This window comes from Eulemur rufifrons, chromosome 2 (assembly GCF_041146395.1).
Source record: "Eulemur rufifrons isolate Redbay chromosome 2, OSU_ERuf_1, whole genome shotgun sequence".
NCBI classification, from domain to species: Eukaryota; Metazoa; Chordata; class Mammalia; order Primates; family Lemuridae; genus Eulemur; species Eulemur rufifrons.
In genome coordinates, this window is record NC_090984.1 from 20299389 (window position 1) to 20321003 (window position 21615).

Sequence of the window (21615 nt, forward strand, 5' to 3'; positions counted from 1 at the left end):
GGGCAGAGAAACACAAGATTCCCTTGGCCAGCGGTGCAAACAAATTCTTATCCTCCCAAACTTGTTTCTCCCATAAGATGATTTCTAGGCTGAGATTAAACGCAGAGATCTTGGCAGCAGGCCCTTGAAGCACTAGCCTTCTTCCTGGTGGTCCCAGGGATTCAGTGCTCTTTAGCACCAGCAAAATGAGGAGGATGAGAGAGAGAGAGAAGAAGGGAAGGGGGGAAGAAAGCAGCCAGAGTCACCAGGAGAAACTAATGCCAAGCTGGGGGCTTGGAAACCAGGTGATCCCAGTGAAACAAGGGCTTTCCTCACAGTGGGGGCAAGTTGCTGTCTTCCAGGGGAACCACATGAGAAGGCAGCTGATCAGCTCCTCTCTGCCTCAGCAGGCTGTGTAACGGGTGCCATTAGCAGAGAGATGAAAAAGAGCCTTCTAGGCAGGTCCCGTCCTCAAATGTCATTCTTCTTCTGCAGGGAGAATAACGCTTCAGAACCAGCGGCACTTGCTCACAGCCCTGGAGCTCCGGTGTGGACGTCCGATGCCCACCTACCCACTCTCCATATGCTGGAGTGGACTCTGGGTTTGGCATATCCTTCTCCTGCTCCTAACAGTTAGGGGCTCCTCGTCTCCTACAGCATCAACTTTCAAGTTCTTGGCCAGCACACAGGTCACTCACTACATGGGCCATGCCTGCCCCTGCAATCTTGGCTCTTGTTCTTTCTCCTGTATCCTGAGCTCCAGTCAGAATGAACAGCTTGCAGCTCCCTGGACGTTCCAGGCCATTTTACACCTCAGTCCTTGTTCATGTTCTTTCCCACACCTGGAATGGCCTTCCTACCTTGCTACCCAGCAAGTATTCCACTTTCAGGTATCAGTTCAAGGACCACCCCCACTGGGAAACCCTTTAGCACAGATCCAGGGTTGTTTAGCGTCTCCCTCAGCCCACAGAGCATCAGCAATGTGAGGGCAGGGACTTTGTCTATTTTGCTTCCCACTGTATCCTGGGCATCTGGAACAGCACCCGGCAGGCATTACACGTTTGTTGAAGGAAGGAATGAGTCTCAGCACTGACAGCATTGCCCCCCGGCTGTGGACTTCACCAGGACCAGGTCTGGGTTGTATTCGTTTCTGCCTGTCCCAGCACATGGCTTGACACAGGGTGGGCAGTTAGTAAAAGTTGATAAATGAGACAAAGAATGAGTGATGAATGCTCACACGGACACAAAGCTCATGATACTGGCATTTCCCCAAGAATAAGTCACCCTTCAGCTTTCTGTTCTATGTTAAAGCCTCTTTTTCCTTCCTTCATATTGTCTATTCTGTGAGAAGAGTTACCTTTTAAATGAAGCATGTTTTAAATTCTGTTCAAATACATCTTACAGCACAAGAAGGTTGGGCTAGATTTTCTCAAAGGCTTGGCTAACCCTAAAATTCCCAGGTTCTTTTTTTTTTTTTTTTTTTTTTTGAGACAGAGTCTCACTCTGTTGCCCGGGCTAGAGTGAGTGCCGTGGCGTCAGCCTAGCTCACAGCAACCTCAAACTCCTGGGCTCAAGCGATCCTCCTGTCTCAGCCTCCCGAGTAGCTGGGACTACAGGCATGCACCACCATGCCCGGCTAATTTTTTCTATATATATTTTTAGCTGTCCATATAATTTCTTTCTATTTTTAGTAGAGATGGGGTCTCGCTCTTGCTCAGGCTGGTCTCGAACTCCTGAGCTCAAACGATCCGCCCACCTCGGCCTCCCAGAGAGCTAGGATTACAGGCGTGAGCCACCGCGCCCGGCCCCCAGGTTCTATAATTAAGTCAGGGACAATACCCAAAAGTGCTGTTTCCACTTTAATTTACACTTGAGAAGGAACCCTGTCTATAGAGCACTGACCTTGGAGATTCTATAGACTCACCACATCGTCACAAATTTGAGACACTACTTTATTTTGGATTTTCTGTGTATTTGCATTATCGGCGTCCCATTTTCCACTGGGGGCGGGGGTAGGAGGATAGCTGGTCACAGAAAGCTGTGGGTGATGTATAGGGGCCTAGAACGAGTCCTCCTCCTCTCTGGCAATGAGGGGAGTTGCAAGGCCGTGAACTTGCAGACATAATATAATCCTACGCTATGAGCAGTTGTACATATACACGCACCCTACGCTGCCCATACCAGCCAGGTTCTACACTTAAATATGGTAAAAGAGAAGGAGCTTTTTTTCCCCTTAAGAACAAATGAAAAAAGTCATCAAATAAGATATGCCACCCCAAAATTCTCAACAAGTACCTATTCTGATATTCTAGGCAAAGAGAACTGATCGCTCTCACACGCACCACACAGAGCACTAGAAAGATGACGTCCATTACGTACTAACAGGAGATGTGTGTGTTGGGGGGACAGGGAGGTGGGTGGACAGCATTTAATAATGCCTTAAAACGCAAATATTCCACGTGGGTTTTGGACATTTCCTGTGAGGAGAACTGGGGACAAACTTTCTCACCATGGAGCTTTTGGGTGGTATGAGAAGAGCAGGGTTAATAAATGCAGAACACAGGCTGATAGGTTTTCTAGTCATAACCTAACAGCAGCCAGAGAGCATGGATACATTCCATGGAACATTTATGGGCTCGCCAGCACTAGTCCATGACAATTTTATTTAATCATAAAAATATAATAGTCATCAAATCTTTTTGTAGTTTCAGTTTACTGCTTTCTCAAGTGAAATAAATGGTCTCTCAGATTTCTTCTGCTTTCATCTCTCTGCTCTAAGTATAGTAGGATACGGTTCCAATTAAGGCCCATTAAATGTTCACATTGATTCATGGGAGCCATTTTCCAGTTTCTTTCTCTAACACAATCTCAGTGCACCTCTGAGTTATCTCTATGGTGTGTTTTCAGTTTAGCGGTTGCCTCTATGGCAGAGAATTATTTGGGTGTGAGGTCTTCCCCCTCCTGCATCTACAGCCCCAAGTGGTGAGTGGAGATTCTCCTTCACTGCCTTCCAGACGAGCATCTGTTTATCACCTGTCAGGTGTGTCTGGCTGAACCAGGCACGCTTCTGGGGAAGGGGAGCTGGCAGCTGACCAGAGCCAGAGTGACCCTCCCAAGTCCCCTTGGTGGCTGTGTCAGAACAGTGTGTTGAGTGGCAGCCCAAAGACCCTGAGATAGGAGGACCCCCGAGCTTTCTCCAGTTTCTCAACAGATGGGGACACGCGTTCTGACAGCAGAGATGGCTTATTTAAGGTGATATTAAGTGTCAGAGCTGACTGGAGTGGAGACTCCAGGGATTTTCCCATTAAGAGCAGGGAATCTGGAGGCAGACAATGATAATTTCAGCAATAGTATCATGAGTTAACATTTGTTCTGGGCCAGGGGATATGCTCATCACTAGGTGTGAACGATCTAATTTAATGTGCACAACCCCATGAGGTGTTATTAATGTAACTCTTATTTTATAGATGGGGCAATAGGCACCAGGAAGGTAGGTGGTCTGTCCAGGATCACAGAGGAACTGATTGGTACAGTGGGACCAGCACTCCAGAGCCCACGCTCCCCTCAGCCAACTGCAAAGCGCACTGCCAAAGCCTTGAAGCAGAGAGCTGCCGGGGCAGCGCTGTCTGCACGGGGCCCCAGCACCCCGGGCTCTCTGACGGGGTGTGTGCATCTGACGCTGGACTACAAGGCGCACGTTCCCAAAGGAACTACATGTGAAGAGATTTAAGAATATTCTAAAATGCCCTTAGGAAACTTGCTATTAAAATGAATGATATGGTGATTTTGTATCTTCAAACATAGATTTTCCCATTGTGTACTTACTTAGAGTGGGACGTATCTGTCAAAAAGCTTTTTTGGACAGGAGGGGGATAAGGGGTGAAAACTTACCTATTAGGTACAATGAACACCACTCTGGTGATGGGCACACTAAAAGCCCTGACTTCAGCATTATACAATTCACCCATGTAACAAAAACACTTGTACGCCTTAATATTTTGAAATTAACCTTTTAAAAAAATCAACTCATAATAAGTCAGAGATTTATTGTGATAATGCCACCAATTTGGTGAGCAAAGACCCCAAGGCATCCACTCTCATAGCAAGAGTCAAATAAAGTCAGGACCTGAGTAATAAGGATTACATTTAATCTTCACAACAACTTTAAGAATGAGAACGCTTGTCTCTATGTTATGCACAACCTACCGAAGGCCAGATACCACCTGAGTGAAAGGAGGGGCTGGCATTTGAACCTGAGTCTGCCTCTAAAACTTTCCCTCACACATTGCTGTTTTCTCAAATACAGGATTTGCCAAACCTTAAACGCAGTAGTTTCCTTTGGATCTCAAAGCTACTGGCTCCAGCAAAGGTTTCAGAAAAGGTTCAAAAATAAATAAATTATAGTGTTAAAGGAATGGCTCTTAAATTTTTAGCCAAAAGTCAGTTTAGGAGATTTGGTCAGTAAAATAAAAGTGCTGTATCTTTCAAAATCTGGGGCCATTTTAACCTTTTCTGTAGCAGTATACATAAGGAGAGACTTATATTATCTCAGCATCTAATCATTCATTCGACACATATTTATTAGGTAACTGCTAGGTACCAGGCTGTGGCAGGCACTGGTGACAAAGACCTTGCTCTCAAGGTACTTACATTTTAGCGGGGTAGAAAGACAAACAAAATAAATAAAACAGGCAAAATAAATAAATGTCAGGGTGTAATAAATGCATGAAGAAAAATTAAGCAGGGCAAAGGGAAAACGGTGACCATGGGGCTGATTCCTTATTGTAGATATCATACCAGGGTCAGGGAAGGCTTCTCTAATAACATGACTTCTGAGAAGACTCCTTTGGAAGTGAGCCCCTCAAACCATGTTGACTTCTGAAGGAAAATGTTCCAGGTAGTAGCAGCAAAGACAAAGGCATGAGGTGAGAGAGATGCAAGGTGCGTCTAAGGCCAGTGTGGCCAGAATGGAGCACTTGTGATTACTGTAGTTAGAAACGAAAATGATTAAATTTATCTAAATGGTGGTCTGGCCATGACTTCCCAATTCAACTTAGAATTATATATTTATCCTCTATCAGAACTGGAAGGGCCCTTCGGAGCACCCAACCTAACTCTTTTTACAAACAGGAAACTAAATCTCAGAGAAGGGCAGTGATTTGTCCAGAGTCACACAGCTGCAAAGCTGTAAAAGGATCTAGTAATCCTGACGACTGCACCAGTGTTTCTTCCATGGTGATGGGCTTTCTGTGACTGATGAGGGTCTTATATAAAATTTCCTCTTTCAAGAGAGGTATTTTCTCTGTGGTTACAAGCTAAGTCTGTACTGTTTATCTCAGAATAATTTATTATAAAGGCCCCATCCATGACTGAAGGCCAACACAAGCCCAGAAAAATGATATTTATCATTGGTCATGAGTTAAACTTTGATAAAAGATTCTTTCTGGCCTCATTTTCTTCTGTATATTCGATGCCCCAGTAGAAGATTTTCACATGAGCAAAGGGTAACAGAGTTTTGTGCATTCAGCTGACCTGGCAGCAGCTTTTGTCTCTGAAGCTTGTTCAGAGTCTGGATTTGGGTATCCTGGGAAGAGGGTGCTGAGGGTCTGTTGCTTGGCTTCCCTTTGTGCATCTGCTGCTGCTCTGAAGCGGGACCCGGTCCTGGGATGGAGCTCAGGAGGGGATGATTAACTTCAGGACACCCTGTGGCTAAACTAAGCCCTCACAATGACCCTACTCAACCTCCTGATCTCATGGCACTGCTGAAGGAGCTTGGTGGATTCCCAACCTTTTATTTTATTTTGTTATTTATTTATTCTACTGCAAGACTTCTCAGAGACTTTATTTTTTATTTGATTTCAATAGATTTACAGGGTACGAGTGGTTTTTTGTTACATGGAGGAATTGTATAGTGGTGAAGTCAGGGCTTTTAGCATACCATCATCCGAAGAGTGTACACTGTACCCAGCAGGTAATTTTTCATCCTTCACTCCCTCCTTCTCCCCCGCTTCTGAGTCTTCAAAGTCCATTACACCACTCTGTATGACTGTGTATGCCTATTGTTTAGCTCCCACTTGTATGTGAGTACATGGGGTATTTGTTGTTCCATTTCTCTGATACTTCACTTAGGATAATGGCTTCCAGTTGCTGCAAAAGACATTACTTTATTTTTCTTTATGGCTGAGTAGTATTCCATGGTATCTAAATATCACATTTCCTTTATCCATTCATAAGTTGATTGGCACTTAGGTTGGTCCCATAAATTTGTAATCGTGAACTGTGCTGTGCGAGAAACATGTGAGTGCAGTTGTCTTTTTGATATGACTTCTTTTCTTTTGGGTAGATACCCAGTAGTGGGACTGCTGGATTGAATGACAGGTCTACTTTTAGTTCTTTGAGGAATTTCCAAACTGTTTTCCATAGAGGTTGTACTAATTTACATCCCCACTAACAGTGTATAAGCATTCCCTTTTCACTGGATCCATGCCAACATCTATTGTTTTTTGACTTTTTAATAATGGCCATTCTGATGGGGATAAGGTGGTATCCCATTGTGGTTTTATTTTGCATTTCCCTGATGATTAATGACATTGAGCATTTTAAAATATGTTTGTTAGCCATTTGTATATCCCAGCTTTTTATAGTTCAACCGAGATGAAGCTATGGCTATCTTTTGTGATGTTAGATTTCATGACACTTATTTTATTGGTGTGTTTTGAATCTGAGTTCCCTGAAGATGAGAAACTGAGAAGACTGGTAAGGGGAGGATACTTTATCTGTATAATCCTGTTTCTTTTCAGATCCCTAGGCCATAATTATGAGTTCAGCCTATTGTTAAGATGTCCAGGTAATCAGAAGTATTACCCAGCGCCAGGAAGATGGTGATAACAGGCAAGCAGGGTGGCAACAGCTGCCTTTCTCGAGCATTTACTATGAGTCAGGCCCTATGTTGTGTCACTGATTCACGTAACGACCTGGGAAGACGGGTATCATGACCTTCATTTCACAGATGAGGAAATTAAAGTTCGGTGTTGAGTGACTTTCCCAAGGTCACAGTGCTAGGAAAGAGCAGAGCAGGGATTTCAAAGCCAGCTGACTTCAGAGCCTATGCTCTTAACCACTGTGACATTTGACTTTCTGTACCATCAGGATCAGGTCCAACACCTCAACTGCAGACTCATTCAAGGTGAGTCCATTCAGGTGCTTCCTTAACTAGCGATACTACTGCATCCACCACAAGCAGGAGGATCTGTGGAAATTAGTCAGTCACAAATGAGGAAGTGATCCCCTGCAAAGGGGGAAGAATGGTCCTTTCTGAGTTGAGTGCCACAGTCCTAAGGTCGCAGTCTTAAGTATGCAGTCTTGAGGGCTCAGTGCCGGGTGTCTGGGCTGGCTGCTATCTGCTCCAGTTGATATCCTGGCAATGCGGCCACTTGGGCAAGCCAGGAGTCCTTTATGAACTCTCAGGTGGTGTGTGGACTAGAACATGTACCTGGTATGAACATGTGGCACTTCGAACTAGCTTTGTGTAGGAAAATTCACCAAAATGATAAGGGAAACAAATGCCATCTTTTATTATAATATTTTGATTCTGTGAAGTTGGTGACTTTTAATGCAGCTGGCTGAAATTGCTAACCAGCAGATTTCTCTATTCTAGCACTAGCCACGTCACTTACTGGAAGTCTTAAAATAAATGTTTAGGCAGAAGTTTTTTTTTTTTTTTTTTTTGAGACAGAGTCTCCCTCTGTTGCCGGGGCTAGAGTGCCGTGGCGTCAGCCTAGCTCACAGCAACCTCAAACTCCTGGGCTCAAGCGATCCTACTGCCTCAGCCTCCCGAGTAGCTGGAACTACAGGCATGCACTACCATGCCCAGCTAATTTTTCTATATGTATTTTAGCTGTCCATATAATTTCTTTCTATTTTTAGTAGAGATGGGGTCTCGCTCTTGCTCAGGCTGGTCTTGAACTCCTGAGCTCAAACGATCCTCCCGCCTCGGCCTCCCAGAGTGCTAGGATTACAGGCATTGAGCCACCATGCCCAGCCCAGAAGTTATTTTTAATTAGGAATTTTTTGTTCTACTTTTTGGGAAAAAAATCCCATATTTTTTCTTAGGTGCTGTAATATTAAGAGTGGCTTGGTTCCAAAATGGTTTACACTGTTGAAATTCTTAGGCTCTTCCGTAGACATGATGCATTTCTATTTTATGAAAGGACTGGTAGCTATCACACAAAGAAAGAAAATACAGAAAGCTGAATGCTTGTGTGACAGCTGAAGAATGAGCTGCCAACCCCGGGAGAACAGAAAGGCCTTGAGTGCTGGAGTGTCCACTCTGAGACCAGTCATGGACTGGGATGGGGCTGGGGAGTTTACCAAGTGGGTGTGGCCTAGGACCATCGGCCTTTGAGAAAGACAATGAGTAAAACAAGAATGTTTGAGCAGGAATTAGGTCACCTTTGAAAGTTCAAAAAGCTGGAATGGGATTCTGGAAAACTGCCATTCTTAACACACAACTGTGTCTCCTTCACCCGTGGATGGGATGCAGCTAGGAAATGGCTCCTGTTTCTGTGTGCAGGGAAACGCCTGAGGTGAGTACAACAGATTCATTTTAGGAACCCTTAGTCAAATTAATGTTTAAGGTTTCTTACTAAGTCATCAAATTACCAAAGGCCTGGAAAATGCATGCCACATAGCTAAGGCAGAACCCAGTTCCAGGAGCCTCACTGCACAGCCTGCTTGCTTGTTCTTATCTACTCGGAGGCGCTCAGGAGCCTTTGGCACGTGTGGTGTGGAGCAGACAGCTGCATGATCTTCACGGACTTCACTACAGAGGAGCCAGATGGGGGAGGGGACAAAGGGACCCTTCCTTTCAGCTATCACAAGAGACTCCATCTCTGATAGCTGGAATAGATGAGGCATTTCCAAATGAAAAAGTCAGTTGCTAACTAAAATGAATATGCAAAGGTGCTTATTCCCAATATGGTAATATGCAGGCAGTCAAATCATCTGTCATTCGAGTTAATTTAATTATCAGACCACATTTAATTATCCAATACAAAATGTAAATAAAGTGAAGGGCTGACAGCACATACTAATTATGTTCATTATAATAATTAAATGGGAAGGAATTTAAAGAGAGTCATGAAAGTGCCATAAAATACAGGGAAGCTTTTGATTAAAACAACAACATTTTAATTAGAAACTTCAACCCTATAGGAAACAGATGATTCGTTCCATCAAGGATGGGGCATTACTTTTATTATCCAGGTTTTTCTTCTGAAGTCATCCTTGGTGTCATGGGGCTCAATCTTTCCAGTTAATAGACTAAATGGTAACAAATAGAAAGTGCCAATCCTTTATGCAAAGCAGTTACCTAATCAAATAACCTTACAACAGCAGGATTTCAGGGTCCCCTGTCTTATAAAGACACCAGCTGTTTCCCCAGTGGGAAAACAATGCTCCCCAGTGGACAAACGGGCTCTGCAAATGAACATGACTTATGACTAATGATATGCAAACTTTAAATGAATTAGGCATCATAATTTTTATGAAATTCCTCTGATTTAGAGAAAGTGGAATCAGGCAAAATAAATTCACTTTCATAAGAATAGAAGTGAGCTGTAAACTCACTGGACTGCCAGTGGTGAGGCTGGGCTCTGCCAGTTTTTGCTTGGTAGTTCCTTTTCCTTCTCTGAGCCTCAGTTTCTCCACCTACGATATGAGGGAGCTGGACTAGAAATCTCCCAGAGCCTGTCCAGGATGAAGGCCCCATGAATCTGTGATTGAAGCTGGGGTGAGTGCTTAAAACTGTACTTACCACAGCCCCTTAGCAAATGCTCACTTAGCAAATTACTGGGTTTTGGTAGGGGAAGTAGGAAGGGAATTTAAGAGAACTAGTTTTTAAAATGAAAACAAACAGGTAGCTTTTCAGTTACAGAAAACTTCCCAGCTCTGCTGGGGTAGGAGCAGTTATCACCTCAGCAAGCTGAGGCTGTTCCCATACCTGCCCTCGCCCTGCAGAAGGACTGGCCTGGAGCCCAGCATGCGCTGCTGAGCACGGCCTTCTGCTGCTGGTGAGACGACGGTGCTGGTGAAGGCATCACAGAGCCAGTCCCTGACACCTCACCTGTAAGAAGTCTCTGCTTAGGAGTGTCTGTCAGTGGATCCCCTCTATTAACGTTGGGGGAGCCGAAGCATATCGAGCTTGTAAAGATAAGCTGCCACGTAGTGGGCAGGCAGCTCATTAAGCTGTCTGCTGCTGACAGAATCTGGAGCAGGGTGAGGAAGATCCAAAAAACCACAAAATGTCTTGGAGTTCCCATGAGATCATGCTGGTCTGCCTGTGGTTCCAGTCTCAGCCTTTAAAATGTCACATACTCATGGGGCTCACAGGGGAAATCATCTAGTACAATCCACTTCTTTTTTATTTACTTTATTTTATTGTGTAAACTATACATGACATGTAATTTACCATTTCAGCCATTTTTATCCCTATGATTCAGTGGCAGTAAGTTCATTTACAACATCGTGCAGCTATCACCACCATCCACTTCCAGAACCAACCTTCTTCTTTGTATAGTCAGAGAAGCTCAAGCCTCAAGAAGGGAAAGGATTTATCTAAGATCACCTAGCTAGTGGCAGAGCTGAGGTTAGAAGGCAGGCCTTCTACTTGTTAAATTGTGGTCCATTTGTGCTCATAAAACATGTCCATTTATACCTTCCCAGGATCTTTATGAGTCCCCCAGAAAGGCACACAGCTTCCAAGTCAGCATCCGGAGGGGCAGAATGGCAGCTTCTCGATGTGCTGTCTGGTGAACAGGCTCCATCGCAGTGGACAGTGCCTATGACATCTGACTTTCTTAAGCAATGTAAGGTGATCTGAAAAGTGCGCTGAGTTGGGCTTTGCAAGCCCTGGATTCTAGCCCTGCTCTCCAGTGACTGTCTGTGTAATTGCAGGGAGCTTCCTACCTCTCAGAGCCCCAGTTCCTCACCTGTGCTTGCAGCCTCACTGACGTGCTGATGAGGTTCAAGAGACAGCAGGCGGGAAGAACAGCAGCAAGAACCCTACAGATATAAGCGGTTGTGCTCAGAAACAGCATCTCCACAAGGTACCGTGTCTCAGCCTCTTCCGGTCACTATCTTTTCTGTTAGTTTCTTATTCTTTCTCTACTTTTTAAAAATCATATTCTTTCTTCTCATAGATTGCTCCATTTCAGCAACTGCCCCAGAGATGAAATGACTTCTCTGATCTTCTCCCAAATCAGAAGTGGATGTCGAGTTTAACATTGAATCCTTCTGAGATTCAATCCTTCAGGCAAGGTGCTGAAACACACGGTCTGGCTTTTTTCACTTTTCTGATTTCTTCCTCAGAGTGAGCTCACCTCTCGGCAGTGATCTCCAAACCTCACTGCGTCCTCTCCTTCCCTGACTGACAAGTGACAGGGTCTCAGGCTCCTCGTCCGCCTCCTCGTGTTGCCTAGTGCTCCCTCCACTCACTTCATCTGCTCTTTTCTCGCCCCTGCAAGCCCAAGCCATCACCTTTCCACCGGGTCGAAGTCAGGTCTTACATGCCCTCTCCAGAAACAAGTCCCCTAGTTCCCATTCACCCTGGTGAGCCCAAAGGTACCAAAAGTGTGTGTTCTTCTAAAGGAGAGGATTAGTCTGTGATCCAGAATCTGCAGAAAAACTCTCTGAAATCCCACAAAGTTCTGAGTTTAGTAGTAAGTTTATCGTAACAGAGTTGGTTTAAGCACAAAGTTTCAAACCATCACTAACAGGGGATGCACTGGAAGAACCCAACTTCTTGTTATAGAACTGCACACAGCAAAATATTACCACATACACAGATTACGCACCTCTTTCAAATGCAGTAGACAGTGTCACGAACTACAGTAAACAATTTAAGTATGAAACAGGAAACTGCTAGGTAAACCATGAACGTCCATACAAGATAAAGCCCTATAGCCATTAAAAATATTCACATGCCTGACAAAGACAAGGTGATGAAAAAATTTCACAAAGAGTGATTCTGATATAATGTTAAGTGAGAGGACAAGAGCCTTTGTACGGTATGACCTCAGCTATGTAAAATTACTCGTAGAAAAGGGACTGGAAGGGAACCTGCCAAAAGGTTAACTAACAGTGGCTGCTTCAGATGGGGAGAGCAGGATAACTCTGATTCCGTTTTGTTCTTTATACTGGCCCTGTCTTTTTCACAATAAATAAGGACCATTTTTTTCATTAGAAAAATAAAAAACTTTTCAAAGAAAATAAAACGCAATTTGGTAGGTTGAATGGATGCCTGTGAAGAAAAAAGTCCACACAGAAGATTCCCCCAACTCTCCTTCCCTGAGAAGCTTGTGAGAGACTCCTGCGCCTGATGGGCCTGGTCCCCAGAAAGGACAAGGCGCCCTGGTGGAGGCACTCGGAGGGGAAGGACACGGCCCGAGTGCTGCTGCGGTGGGAGGGGAAAAAGCTGCCTTCCATTCTCCTGTCAACAGAGTCTGCACAGGAGGAACTTTTCTGTGTATGATACTTATACTGGTGGGGTGGAGATTTTCTGTACGCTAACCATGGAAATCTTTCTAAAATAGATTGCTTATCCCTCAGCCTTCTTAAAGGGAATGCACTGAACATACACTTTGCCTCTGTGCTCACTCAGGTTCAGCATTAGAGACATCAACAATCATCTGGGAAGTGAAAAACAGGGCTTAGTGTGCTTTTGAACACAGATGGCTGTGATTGCTAAGTTCTTGGGCCTGTACTGTTTCTCCCTGGCAGGCCAGCAACGCCAGCTCTCAGTGTGCGGCTTCTCACCTCTGGCACCACAACCATCTCCTCCGCCTGCCCTGGCCTAGTTTGCTGCAGGCCGATAAACCTAGTCAACATACTGGTTAGAGATTCGTCTAAAATATTAGTAAGCTGAGAGTGAGGGTTAAGGGGTTTTTCAGAGGCCTTTTTCTTAGCTACAATCTATACAATTAAGGTTGCTGAGTAGGGGGCTTTGGAGAAATGAGGCTGTCAGGAATTATTCGATATGTTAGTTATGCCATGACTCTGGTTATAAAAATAAGGAGAAACAAAGTACTTTACTATTATTATTGTTTACAAACTCTGTAACAGATTTTCCAACTTCTTAAAGCAGTAGAGCCCTCTTTACAAATGCAATCTTGCCAAGACATCAGATAATCAAAGCAATTAAAAGCAAAATTACTTGAGTGATTCAGGGAGTAGAGGCCAAGTCCTGTTCTCTCAGCCTCTCATCCAACACCACCTAGAAGCCTCTAAGCATGTAGGCAGAAGCCAAGAGAACAGTTTCATAGAGCACCAGACTGTAATACCATTTGCAAAGTGACCCAAGTTGAAAGACGCAAGCCACCTTATCAAAACAAAAAGACTGATGCCTAGAGCAGCAGAATCTATGTGGTAAGGCAACAGAGGCTTCTGTATGGTTTAAGAATATTTTATTAGAAGTATTTTATTTTTAAAGCTCTAAGAATAGGCCCTAGTACTAATCTAGTGCTGATCAAATCTCTTTGGAGAGAAGACGCTAGAGACATATCCGTGGAGCCTGGTTAAAGGGCTTCACTCAGGACAGATGGGTTCCAGCAGGCCAGCCTGCCTTTTCTCACTCCGATACCTCACACTCTCAGCGCTGGGGGAGCGGTCTAAGGAACTCGCCAGGGCCTCTTACCTGATTATCCGGGTGGTTGACAGTGAAGTAGCCCACACAGACGATGACCTCATGAAGGAGGCTTTCACAGGAGACTTGGCTGCAGTGACCCAGCAGGGAGCTGGCCATGTGCCGGAATGCAAGGGACAAGCCCTCTGCCCCTACAATAGACTGACAAAGACAAGGGGCAGTTAGAACTCCCCACCCCAGGGAGAGCCATGACTGCAAATCACAAAGACTGGGCCCTGTGCCCTTTCTGCCACGGTGCTGGAAAAACATATGACATTTCTACAGTACTATGCTTAACAGTTCAGTTCAGGGGTTCTTGCTCTAATAAATGACCATAATAAATGCAATGTTTAACCTGAAGGGGACAGAGAATTGAGCACAGCAGACCAAATTCCTGTACCATATGGATCAAAACATTATCTACCTAAAGCATAGTTATTTATTTACTTTTGGTGACAGTGTCTTGCTCTGTTCCCCAGAGTAGAGTGCAGTGGTGTCATCACAGCTCACTGTAACCTCCAACTCCTGGGCTCAAGTGATCCTCCTGCCTCAGCCTCTCGAGTAGCTGGGACTACAGGCATGCGCCACTATGCCCGGCTAAATTTTTCTATATATTTTTAGTCGTCCAGCTAATTCTTTCTATTTTTTTAGTAGAGACAGGGTCTTGCTCTTGCTCAGGCTGGTCGGTCTTGAACTCCTGAGCTCAAACGATCTGCCCACCTCAGCCTCCCAGAGTGCTAGGATTACAGGCTAGGATTACAGCCACTGTGCCCGGCCTATTTAGCTAAGTTCTAATAGTTCTTTTTTTTTCTGAAGGAGAAAATATTTTCTTGTACACAGAGATAAATATATATTTCTAATTAGTTATTTACATTCAAACAGAAAAGAAATATACATAATAACTAGGTATTACTCAAGTAAACAGCTCCATAAACCAAAGGCTCCCAAAGGAATGTGAAAAAACAAAACAAAAAATCCCCCCCAAGCTACGAAGCCCCTCAGCAATGAGGCTTCTGGGATCCTTTCTCCAGACAGGCAAAGGGCTGTCGGCGGTGGGCAACTCAGGAGGAGAGTCTGAGTCTGTCTGTGCAGCCTGAAGATTCTATTTAATAAACATGTCAAACAGACAGAGCGACAGGAGGGCAAAGGGGACAGGCGAAGCCCACAGAATACACTCGCAGCCCACACTGGAATGAAGCACCACTGCTGGCCTGTGGGAAAAGGCAGCATTTTAAACTCATCTCTTGATGTGAAGTCTTGGTGGGCTTGAACCCGGTCTGATATGTTGCAGCTTGGAAGTTTTAATGAATTTACTTTACCTAACGGTGGGTGAAACAGGGTCCTTTTAGTGAGTATTGCTGAAACAAAATTACTGCTAAATTTTAAGAGTACTTTCTGTCGGTCTTACAGCCCTGAAACAAAAAAAATAAAAAAATGTTTTTCAAGCCCCAAAGAGACTTTAGGAGGGCTTTGCTCCTTTAAATCAAGCAGTGACACCTTCTCAGCTCAGCCCTTATTTAATTAGTCGCGTCCAGCATGCTATGACCCAGTGCCCTCTGTTTAACCTTCACTGATAAGAGCAGGTCAAAGGACATGTAAGCTTGAATATAAAAATTAAACCAATTTTTCAAGGAAACTGTATTTCCTTTTTAGCCAGAATTAATTGCCAAGTCAGTACATTGATTTGTTTCTTGAGACCACCTTCAATTGTAAAAACTGTCAAAGTGTATACAATATACAATATCCCTGATCTCAAGGCCATCTGTGGCAATATGAATTCAGAGTGAAATCAGGCTCTTTGCTGAAGGGAGAAAAATATTTTGACAGCCTGATTCGTATACAATGAAATGGAACCTGTTAAGAAAGTAGTCTAATGGATAACCTTTTGTTACTACTACATGATGGATTCTCACACAAACAAGCACACAGGTCTGTGGCTTTGAAGCAGTGTGGAGGAGCACTGGGAATGCTGCATTTGGTTCCTGAATTTCTGACTCAACATCTGTAAGATGATTTGGGTAAATTGTTCATCTTCAAAAACTGGGTCCACATTTCCAGAGTGCCTATTATGTGTTAGCTAGCACACACCTTTATATAATAATCCTATTTGATCCTCAGTCTTGTGAGGTAGGTGGTTTTAATCTCTATTTTACAAATAAGGAAACTGAGTCTTAAGGGTTCAAATGACCTGTCCAAGATCACATAATGTGAAGTGTAGCGTGATGGCTCAAAGTCAGGCCAGTCTGATTCCAGATCCAGGGCTCTGATGAGGACGTCTCTCCAATCGCTCCACATTCTTGTGATGCATTAGAACCCAAACCATTAGCATGTCTGACATCATTGTGTCTGATTCTTCAGCAGGTCAAGCTATTTATCCCATTTCAGTTTTCTTCTTCAGTTCCTTTGAGCCTCCCAGGCAATTCAAACATTATTTCTCAGATTTTTCTGAGGTCACACCTATGCTGAGATATACACTTTCCTTCTTTGCACCTAAAATCTCTCTTCCTGTCCTTTACATACATAGTTCCTAAAATCTTACTTTTGACATATAAATTGTCTTGATGAACCAGTCCAGGAGTTTCTCCGATCATATCTATCATAAATACAGTATTTGTCTCCAAAACTCATCCATTGCTATACAGTGCAAATACTGTGTATTTAATTTACTTGAGCATCATATACTTTGTAGACAGATGTTTTGTTTTAGCTGGTGAGGCTTATGTCTCTCTCCCCTTGAATCTGGAAGGCTTATGACTGATTCAATCAATAAAGTATGCTTAATTATCCTGATATATAACTGTATGACTTCTGAGGCTAAGTCATAAAAAGCCATACAGCTTTTGTCTGGTTCTCTTGGAACAGTTGCTTTCTGGAAGCTTCCTCTTAGGACACTCCCACTCAGAAACCAGATACCATGATGTTTTGAGAAGACCATGTCACATAGAGAAGCAGTATGCAGAGGCTCTGACCAATACTCCTACGTGAACCTTGTCTTTGAGTTATCCCAGCCATCAAATATGAGAGTGAGGAAGCCTTCCGGATTATTTCAGCTCTCAGCTGTAGCCCTGACATCATGGAGCAGAGACAAGCCATCTCCACCGTGATGACCCTGTCCGAATTCTATACTCGTAGAATCTATGATCATAATAAAATGGTTGTTTGTTTACCCCACTAAGTTTATTTGTTTTAAAATGCCTGAAAGTAACTGGAAACAATATGCTAATCATTGGTAAGTGTATTAAAGGCCCTGAGGCTAATTCTGGGCGTTTAGGTCCTCTCACATGCTGATAGGAGTCAGAGAGAAACATGTGCTGGATCTCGGGCACCAAAAGGATGGCAGCCAGGACCTTGTAAGGTCAAAGGAACAGGAGGAAGAGAAAGATCTTCGCAGGCTTTCCTGGCCTATGCTCTGGTTACTGGTAAAAGGTACCTGGGAACTGTGGCCGGGGAGAGAATGAGAAAGAGTCATGGAAAGCCTGACTAAAATAAAAGAAGATAAAAGAGGCAGAACGGAGATAAAATAATAAGAAAAAACAAGCAGGAAAAAATTAAGAAAGAAATATAGAGTTGCATGAGAGAGAGAGAGAGAGAGAGAGAGAGAAGAAAGCAACGAAGGTACTGGAGAATTGTGAGAACTGGCCCAGAAAAGACATTCCACTCAAGAGGCAGGGCATTTGATTTGAAAACAGCTGGTCACTCTTGAGCCACCCTGGTGTTTTTTCCTGCTGTTTCTGGCAAAAGTGGCTCAAGTAGGGGATAGTTTCGGGCTGCATATGGGCAAAGATCTGGAGAGGAGAAATCTTGGTTTTCACTTTGGTTGGGCATGAAGGGTTCCAGGAATAAGCTTTCGATTTTTCTAACATTATTGGCCACCATGCCTAAAGGCCACTAGGGAGCAGGTCTGGTTGAAGTTCAGTGGTGCTCCGTTTTGAGTGAGGCTACAAAGGCCACCAGCTCGCAGGAGAAGGGAGGGAGCAGGGACCTGGGGCTCCCTAATACTCAGAGTGACTGACAGAATGGCTGAGTTAACCTAGATGTGGAGTACCCTGCAATAGTATAAATCCTGGTTAGAAGACCCAGGACATGAGAAGCCAAGAGACGTTTTTAGATATTTGCTTTTTCATAATCTATGGAAACAAAGAACTCTATATTCTGAGCACATAAAATTAGGGTCCCTTGATTTCCAAGATGCTTCCAGACAGAACACAATGGGCTTGGGTCTTCAGAAAACATAGATGCTTTGTTCAACCCTGATGCAAGAACCACTGACATTTTTTGGAGCAGATATCTCCCATTTTGGTGTGGCTACAAACTCCCAGGACTCTACATATTGTATAGCTAGTTACTATCTAAGGCTAATTCAACTGCTTTGCAAACAACACTAAGGAAGTGATTTCTGTTCTTATGATGGAAAAACTAACTGTATAAAATTGAAAGATACTAGATCCAATGGTACAACTTACTAATTTCCTTTTTTGAACAGAATGACAGGCAGACATCAAAGAGTTGCACATTTATCATCAGCTACAAAATAGAAGTATTTCTTCCATCTCAGAATGGCAAAGACAACTATTTCATACATTTGTATCTCTTTAACCTTTCTCCCTCTGAGCAAAGCAATTTATCTAAATTACGGGTTCATCACCTGCCAAGTTTGTTCCTTTTTTAAACGAAATCACTTGACAGTTAATAAACTGAAAGAGGAAGTCTACTCCTTGGTGCTTGCTCTGTTCCAAAGGTTCAGTGTTTTTGAAAATTAAATTTCCTATATGAAAAAAAAAATCTGTTTCTTAGCTGACAGTCTGGTGTTATAGCATCAAGGAATTTTTCTTTCTTTAGCTATAAATATGTAATTTATAGGGCTCTGCACATTTAACTATGCATGTACTTTACATTGGACACAAATCAGTTAAATTATCCATAGAAAGTCATATCAATCAAAACAATTTATCTAATTTCGCTTCTGTTTATATAAGAAACCATTACTTTCCGTAATATTTAAAAGTTGATGAGATGATAATGCCTTTTTGTAAAGAACCTCAAGACAAAAGATTTATAAGTGGTAGTGTGGCATTGGGTGAGCACAGGCTTTGGGGTCAGAGAATCATGGGTACTAGTCCTGGCTCAGCGACATGTAACCTTGGGCAAATTATTATACTTAACTGCCAGCTTCTCCATCAGTAAAATGGGTATAATAATATTTTGCATGCTAGTTACAAGAATAAAGGAGAAAGCACATGAAGAGCATCTAATACAGTTCCCAGAAGATAGTAGCTTAGTAAATGGTCTGTATATTATAATTCCATTTTTTGTACTTTATTTCTTAGGCCCCAATCTAGGAGAAGAACCTCACATCATATCTATACTAAAATATTAACTTTTGGTCGGTTAACATCAACACAAACCAAGGCTGGGTACCTGAAATGCAGGCAGATCAAGAGCTGCAAAGCTGTTGAAGAAACGCAAACTCTGAATGGCCACTTGGATCGTGTTTTGGGTGTAACTCTCCTTGGGACTGGCAGTGCTGGGGTCCGAGATGGTACCGTGGAAGAGGACACAGTAGAGCATGTGCAGAACTCCAGCCAGGTCTGTGGCTTGAAGAGCAGCTGTCAGCCCTGTGGGATCCTGACGATTATTGTCAAATATGCAGTATGACCTGACAAAGAAACATTCAGTTCTTTGAGAAGTGTACTTAAAGGATGTTAGCATTTTTATAGGTCAAATGGAATAAGAGAAGCAGACCGTTAAAAACAAACCATGTGAGTTGTGTAATAAGGTAACAAGAAACCTCAAGGAATAAATGCAGCCTTCCCCACCAGTGTGCCTCGGCTTCCCTTCTCTTCCGCTGGGTGAGGGGGCTGGGGAAGCAGTAGCAACGGAGCCCTCTGCAGCCAGGGTGGGGCTGCCACCCACCCTCCCCACACTTCGCAGCCTCGGCAGCCCCACTTTGTTCAGTGCTTACATCTGGGCAGACTGGACAGTCTTACCAGAGCTTTGGGGACTCACAGGTCCAAAACACGGTAGCTTCCTTTCTGGTTATACAAAAGGAATCTTCTTAGGGGAGGCAGCTATCAGAAAAGCAAGAAGCCTCAAAAACCCAGTAATGTGTTGGTACATCGTGACAGGGAGACCCTTCAACAGCTTTTGGAGGCACTGTTCCAACACCAAGGAGCAATGGCAGGACACGTTGTGGGGCCCAGAGTCTCAAGAACAAGCAAGTGCTGGATTAGGTCTATAACAAATCATCATGAAGTCAGCCTAGCAACTGTGGCAGGTAATGTCATGAATGAACACGAAGAGACAATGGCAGTGGCCAATGAATTTCTAAAATCAATAGTAAAGCAGCAAGGGTTTGCTAAATCAATCAAATTCCTGAACTTGCATATACATGAAGCATCTAGTGACCAAGAGCATGCAGTTATAGTATACATGGCTGCCAAGCATTCATTTATTCTTTTTTTTTTCTAGAACCAGGAGAGTGTGCTTCCGGCGGGGCCCACTCCCTATTTACTCTGGCTCAGCGTTACCCAGGCCTAGGGTAAGCTGTGCATTTTATTTCTCTGGCTGTTCAGCATGATTCAGCGACGGCACATACCACAATGGGAGCGAATGGGATGGAAGGAGATGCTTGGCAAGAAGTCCTTTTTCCTCCACAGGGTTTGGATCTGCGAAGATGTAAGGTCTGGAGTGATGACAGCCACCTGCTCTAACCACTGTACAAACTCTCAGGTCCCTCAGTGACGTTGCAAGTGGGCCAGTGGCCTTTCTTCGTGGGACTCAGCTTTTCTCAGGAAGGGAAGTTACAAATTCCCACTCACTATCTTCCTTTAATCTGGTACGATCTGCCCAATATTGAGCAGGAATGTGTTTATGTTTCTGGCATGGGATAATACCCTTTCCTAGTTTTTAACACTAATATAAGTTTTCTATTTTGTTGAGGGGGGTGTGTGTTGTTGTTTGCCATTCCTTTCAGTGGGAGCCTGGGATGGGAGAGAGGAGTTGAAGATCTATGCTTACCTCATTATTTTGCCCAGAAGCACTCAAGAGATGCCACTAATTAAATAAGAATCGGGAGGTGCAGGAGGGCAAGTTTCTAGTATCTTATCTAGTTTTCTCAATTCATAATTTATTTTTTCCAAAGGGATCATTTTTATTTGCTAGTCGCATCAAAGTAGAGTTTTATTCATAACCGTGGGAAACATTTATGTCCTGAATGTGTACTGTTTCTGATATTGCTAAGAATACGACCATGTGATATGACATCCTTATATACCTTGTTCTCTCCTCAAGAAAGAAGCACTCGTAAAATACTGTCATCTCATTTGTATGGCAGGATGTGCTGAGTGCATTCACATCTTTTACCTTCTCTCATTCTTATTACAGTTTTTCATATTAATAGTTGGTAGAGAAGGTATTACTCTTCTCATTGTACACATGAAGCAATTCAAACCTATAGAGATAAGGTAAGATGTTTTAGGTCATATAAATTTGTTAGTGGCGAAAGGAAGGTACTACCCAGACCTTTTGACTTCTTTAAGGTTAGTGCTTTGTCCAAGGAGCAAAACATCCAGGCCAAATAGGAGGTGATCTCTTCTTTTCTCTCTATGCCTTCTCTTAAACCGAATTTTGTGATATTGAACACTGCTAAAGTATGCAGAGACTGTAATGCAATCTTGTATCATTGCGGAGAGACATTTTTGTCTTATAGGACTCAATAAAAATAAAAGTTTAAGAAAAGATACTTATTTGCTTACAGGTACATCTGAACCTTTACATAAACTTCTGTTAGCTAATGTCAGTTGGTCCTTACTTCCTTCCATTAAAGCTGAAAGAGTTAGGGGTCAGGCCCTGACTAGAGACGTGAGCAGAGATTAATGTGTCTGAGTTTATTACATAGGTTCCAAAAGGGGGCCTGTGTTTATTTAACACTGACTGCCTTTTAGAACCAATGACAAGTC

General features: G+C 43.4%; 1 protein-coding gene across 2 annotated transcripts in view; it reads right to left on the reverse strand.

Moving 5' to 3' along the window:
* SCAPER (S-phase cyclin A associated protein in the ER) overlaps nt 1-21615 on the reverse strand; it is a 415285-nt gene that overhangs the window by 16257 nt on the left and 377413 nt on the right. For both annotated transcript variants that reach the window (XM_069481584.1, XM_069481575.1), the window contains exons 28-29: nt 19076-19313; nt 13670-13819 (exon numbers count right to left, since the gene is read on the reverse strand). In XM_069481584.1, the coding sequence (XP_069337685.1) occupies nt 13670-13819; nt 19076-19313 (388 nt within the window). The remainder of the gene's footprint in view (nt 1-13669; nt 13820-19075; nt 19314-21615) is intronic.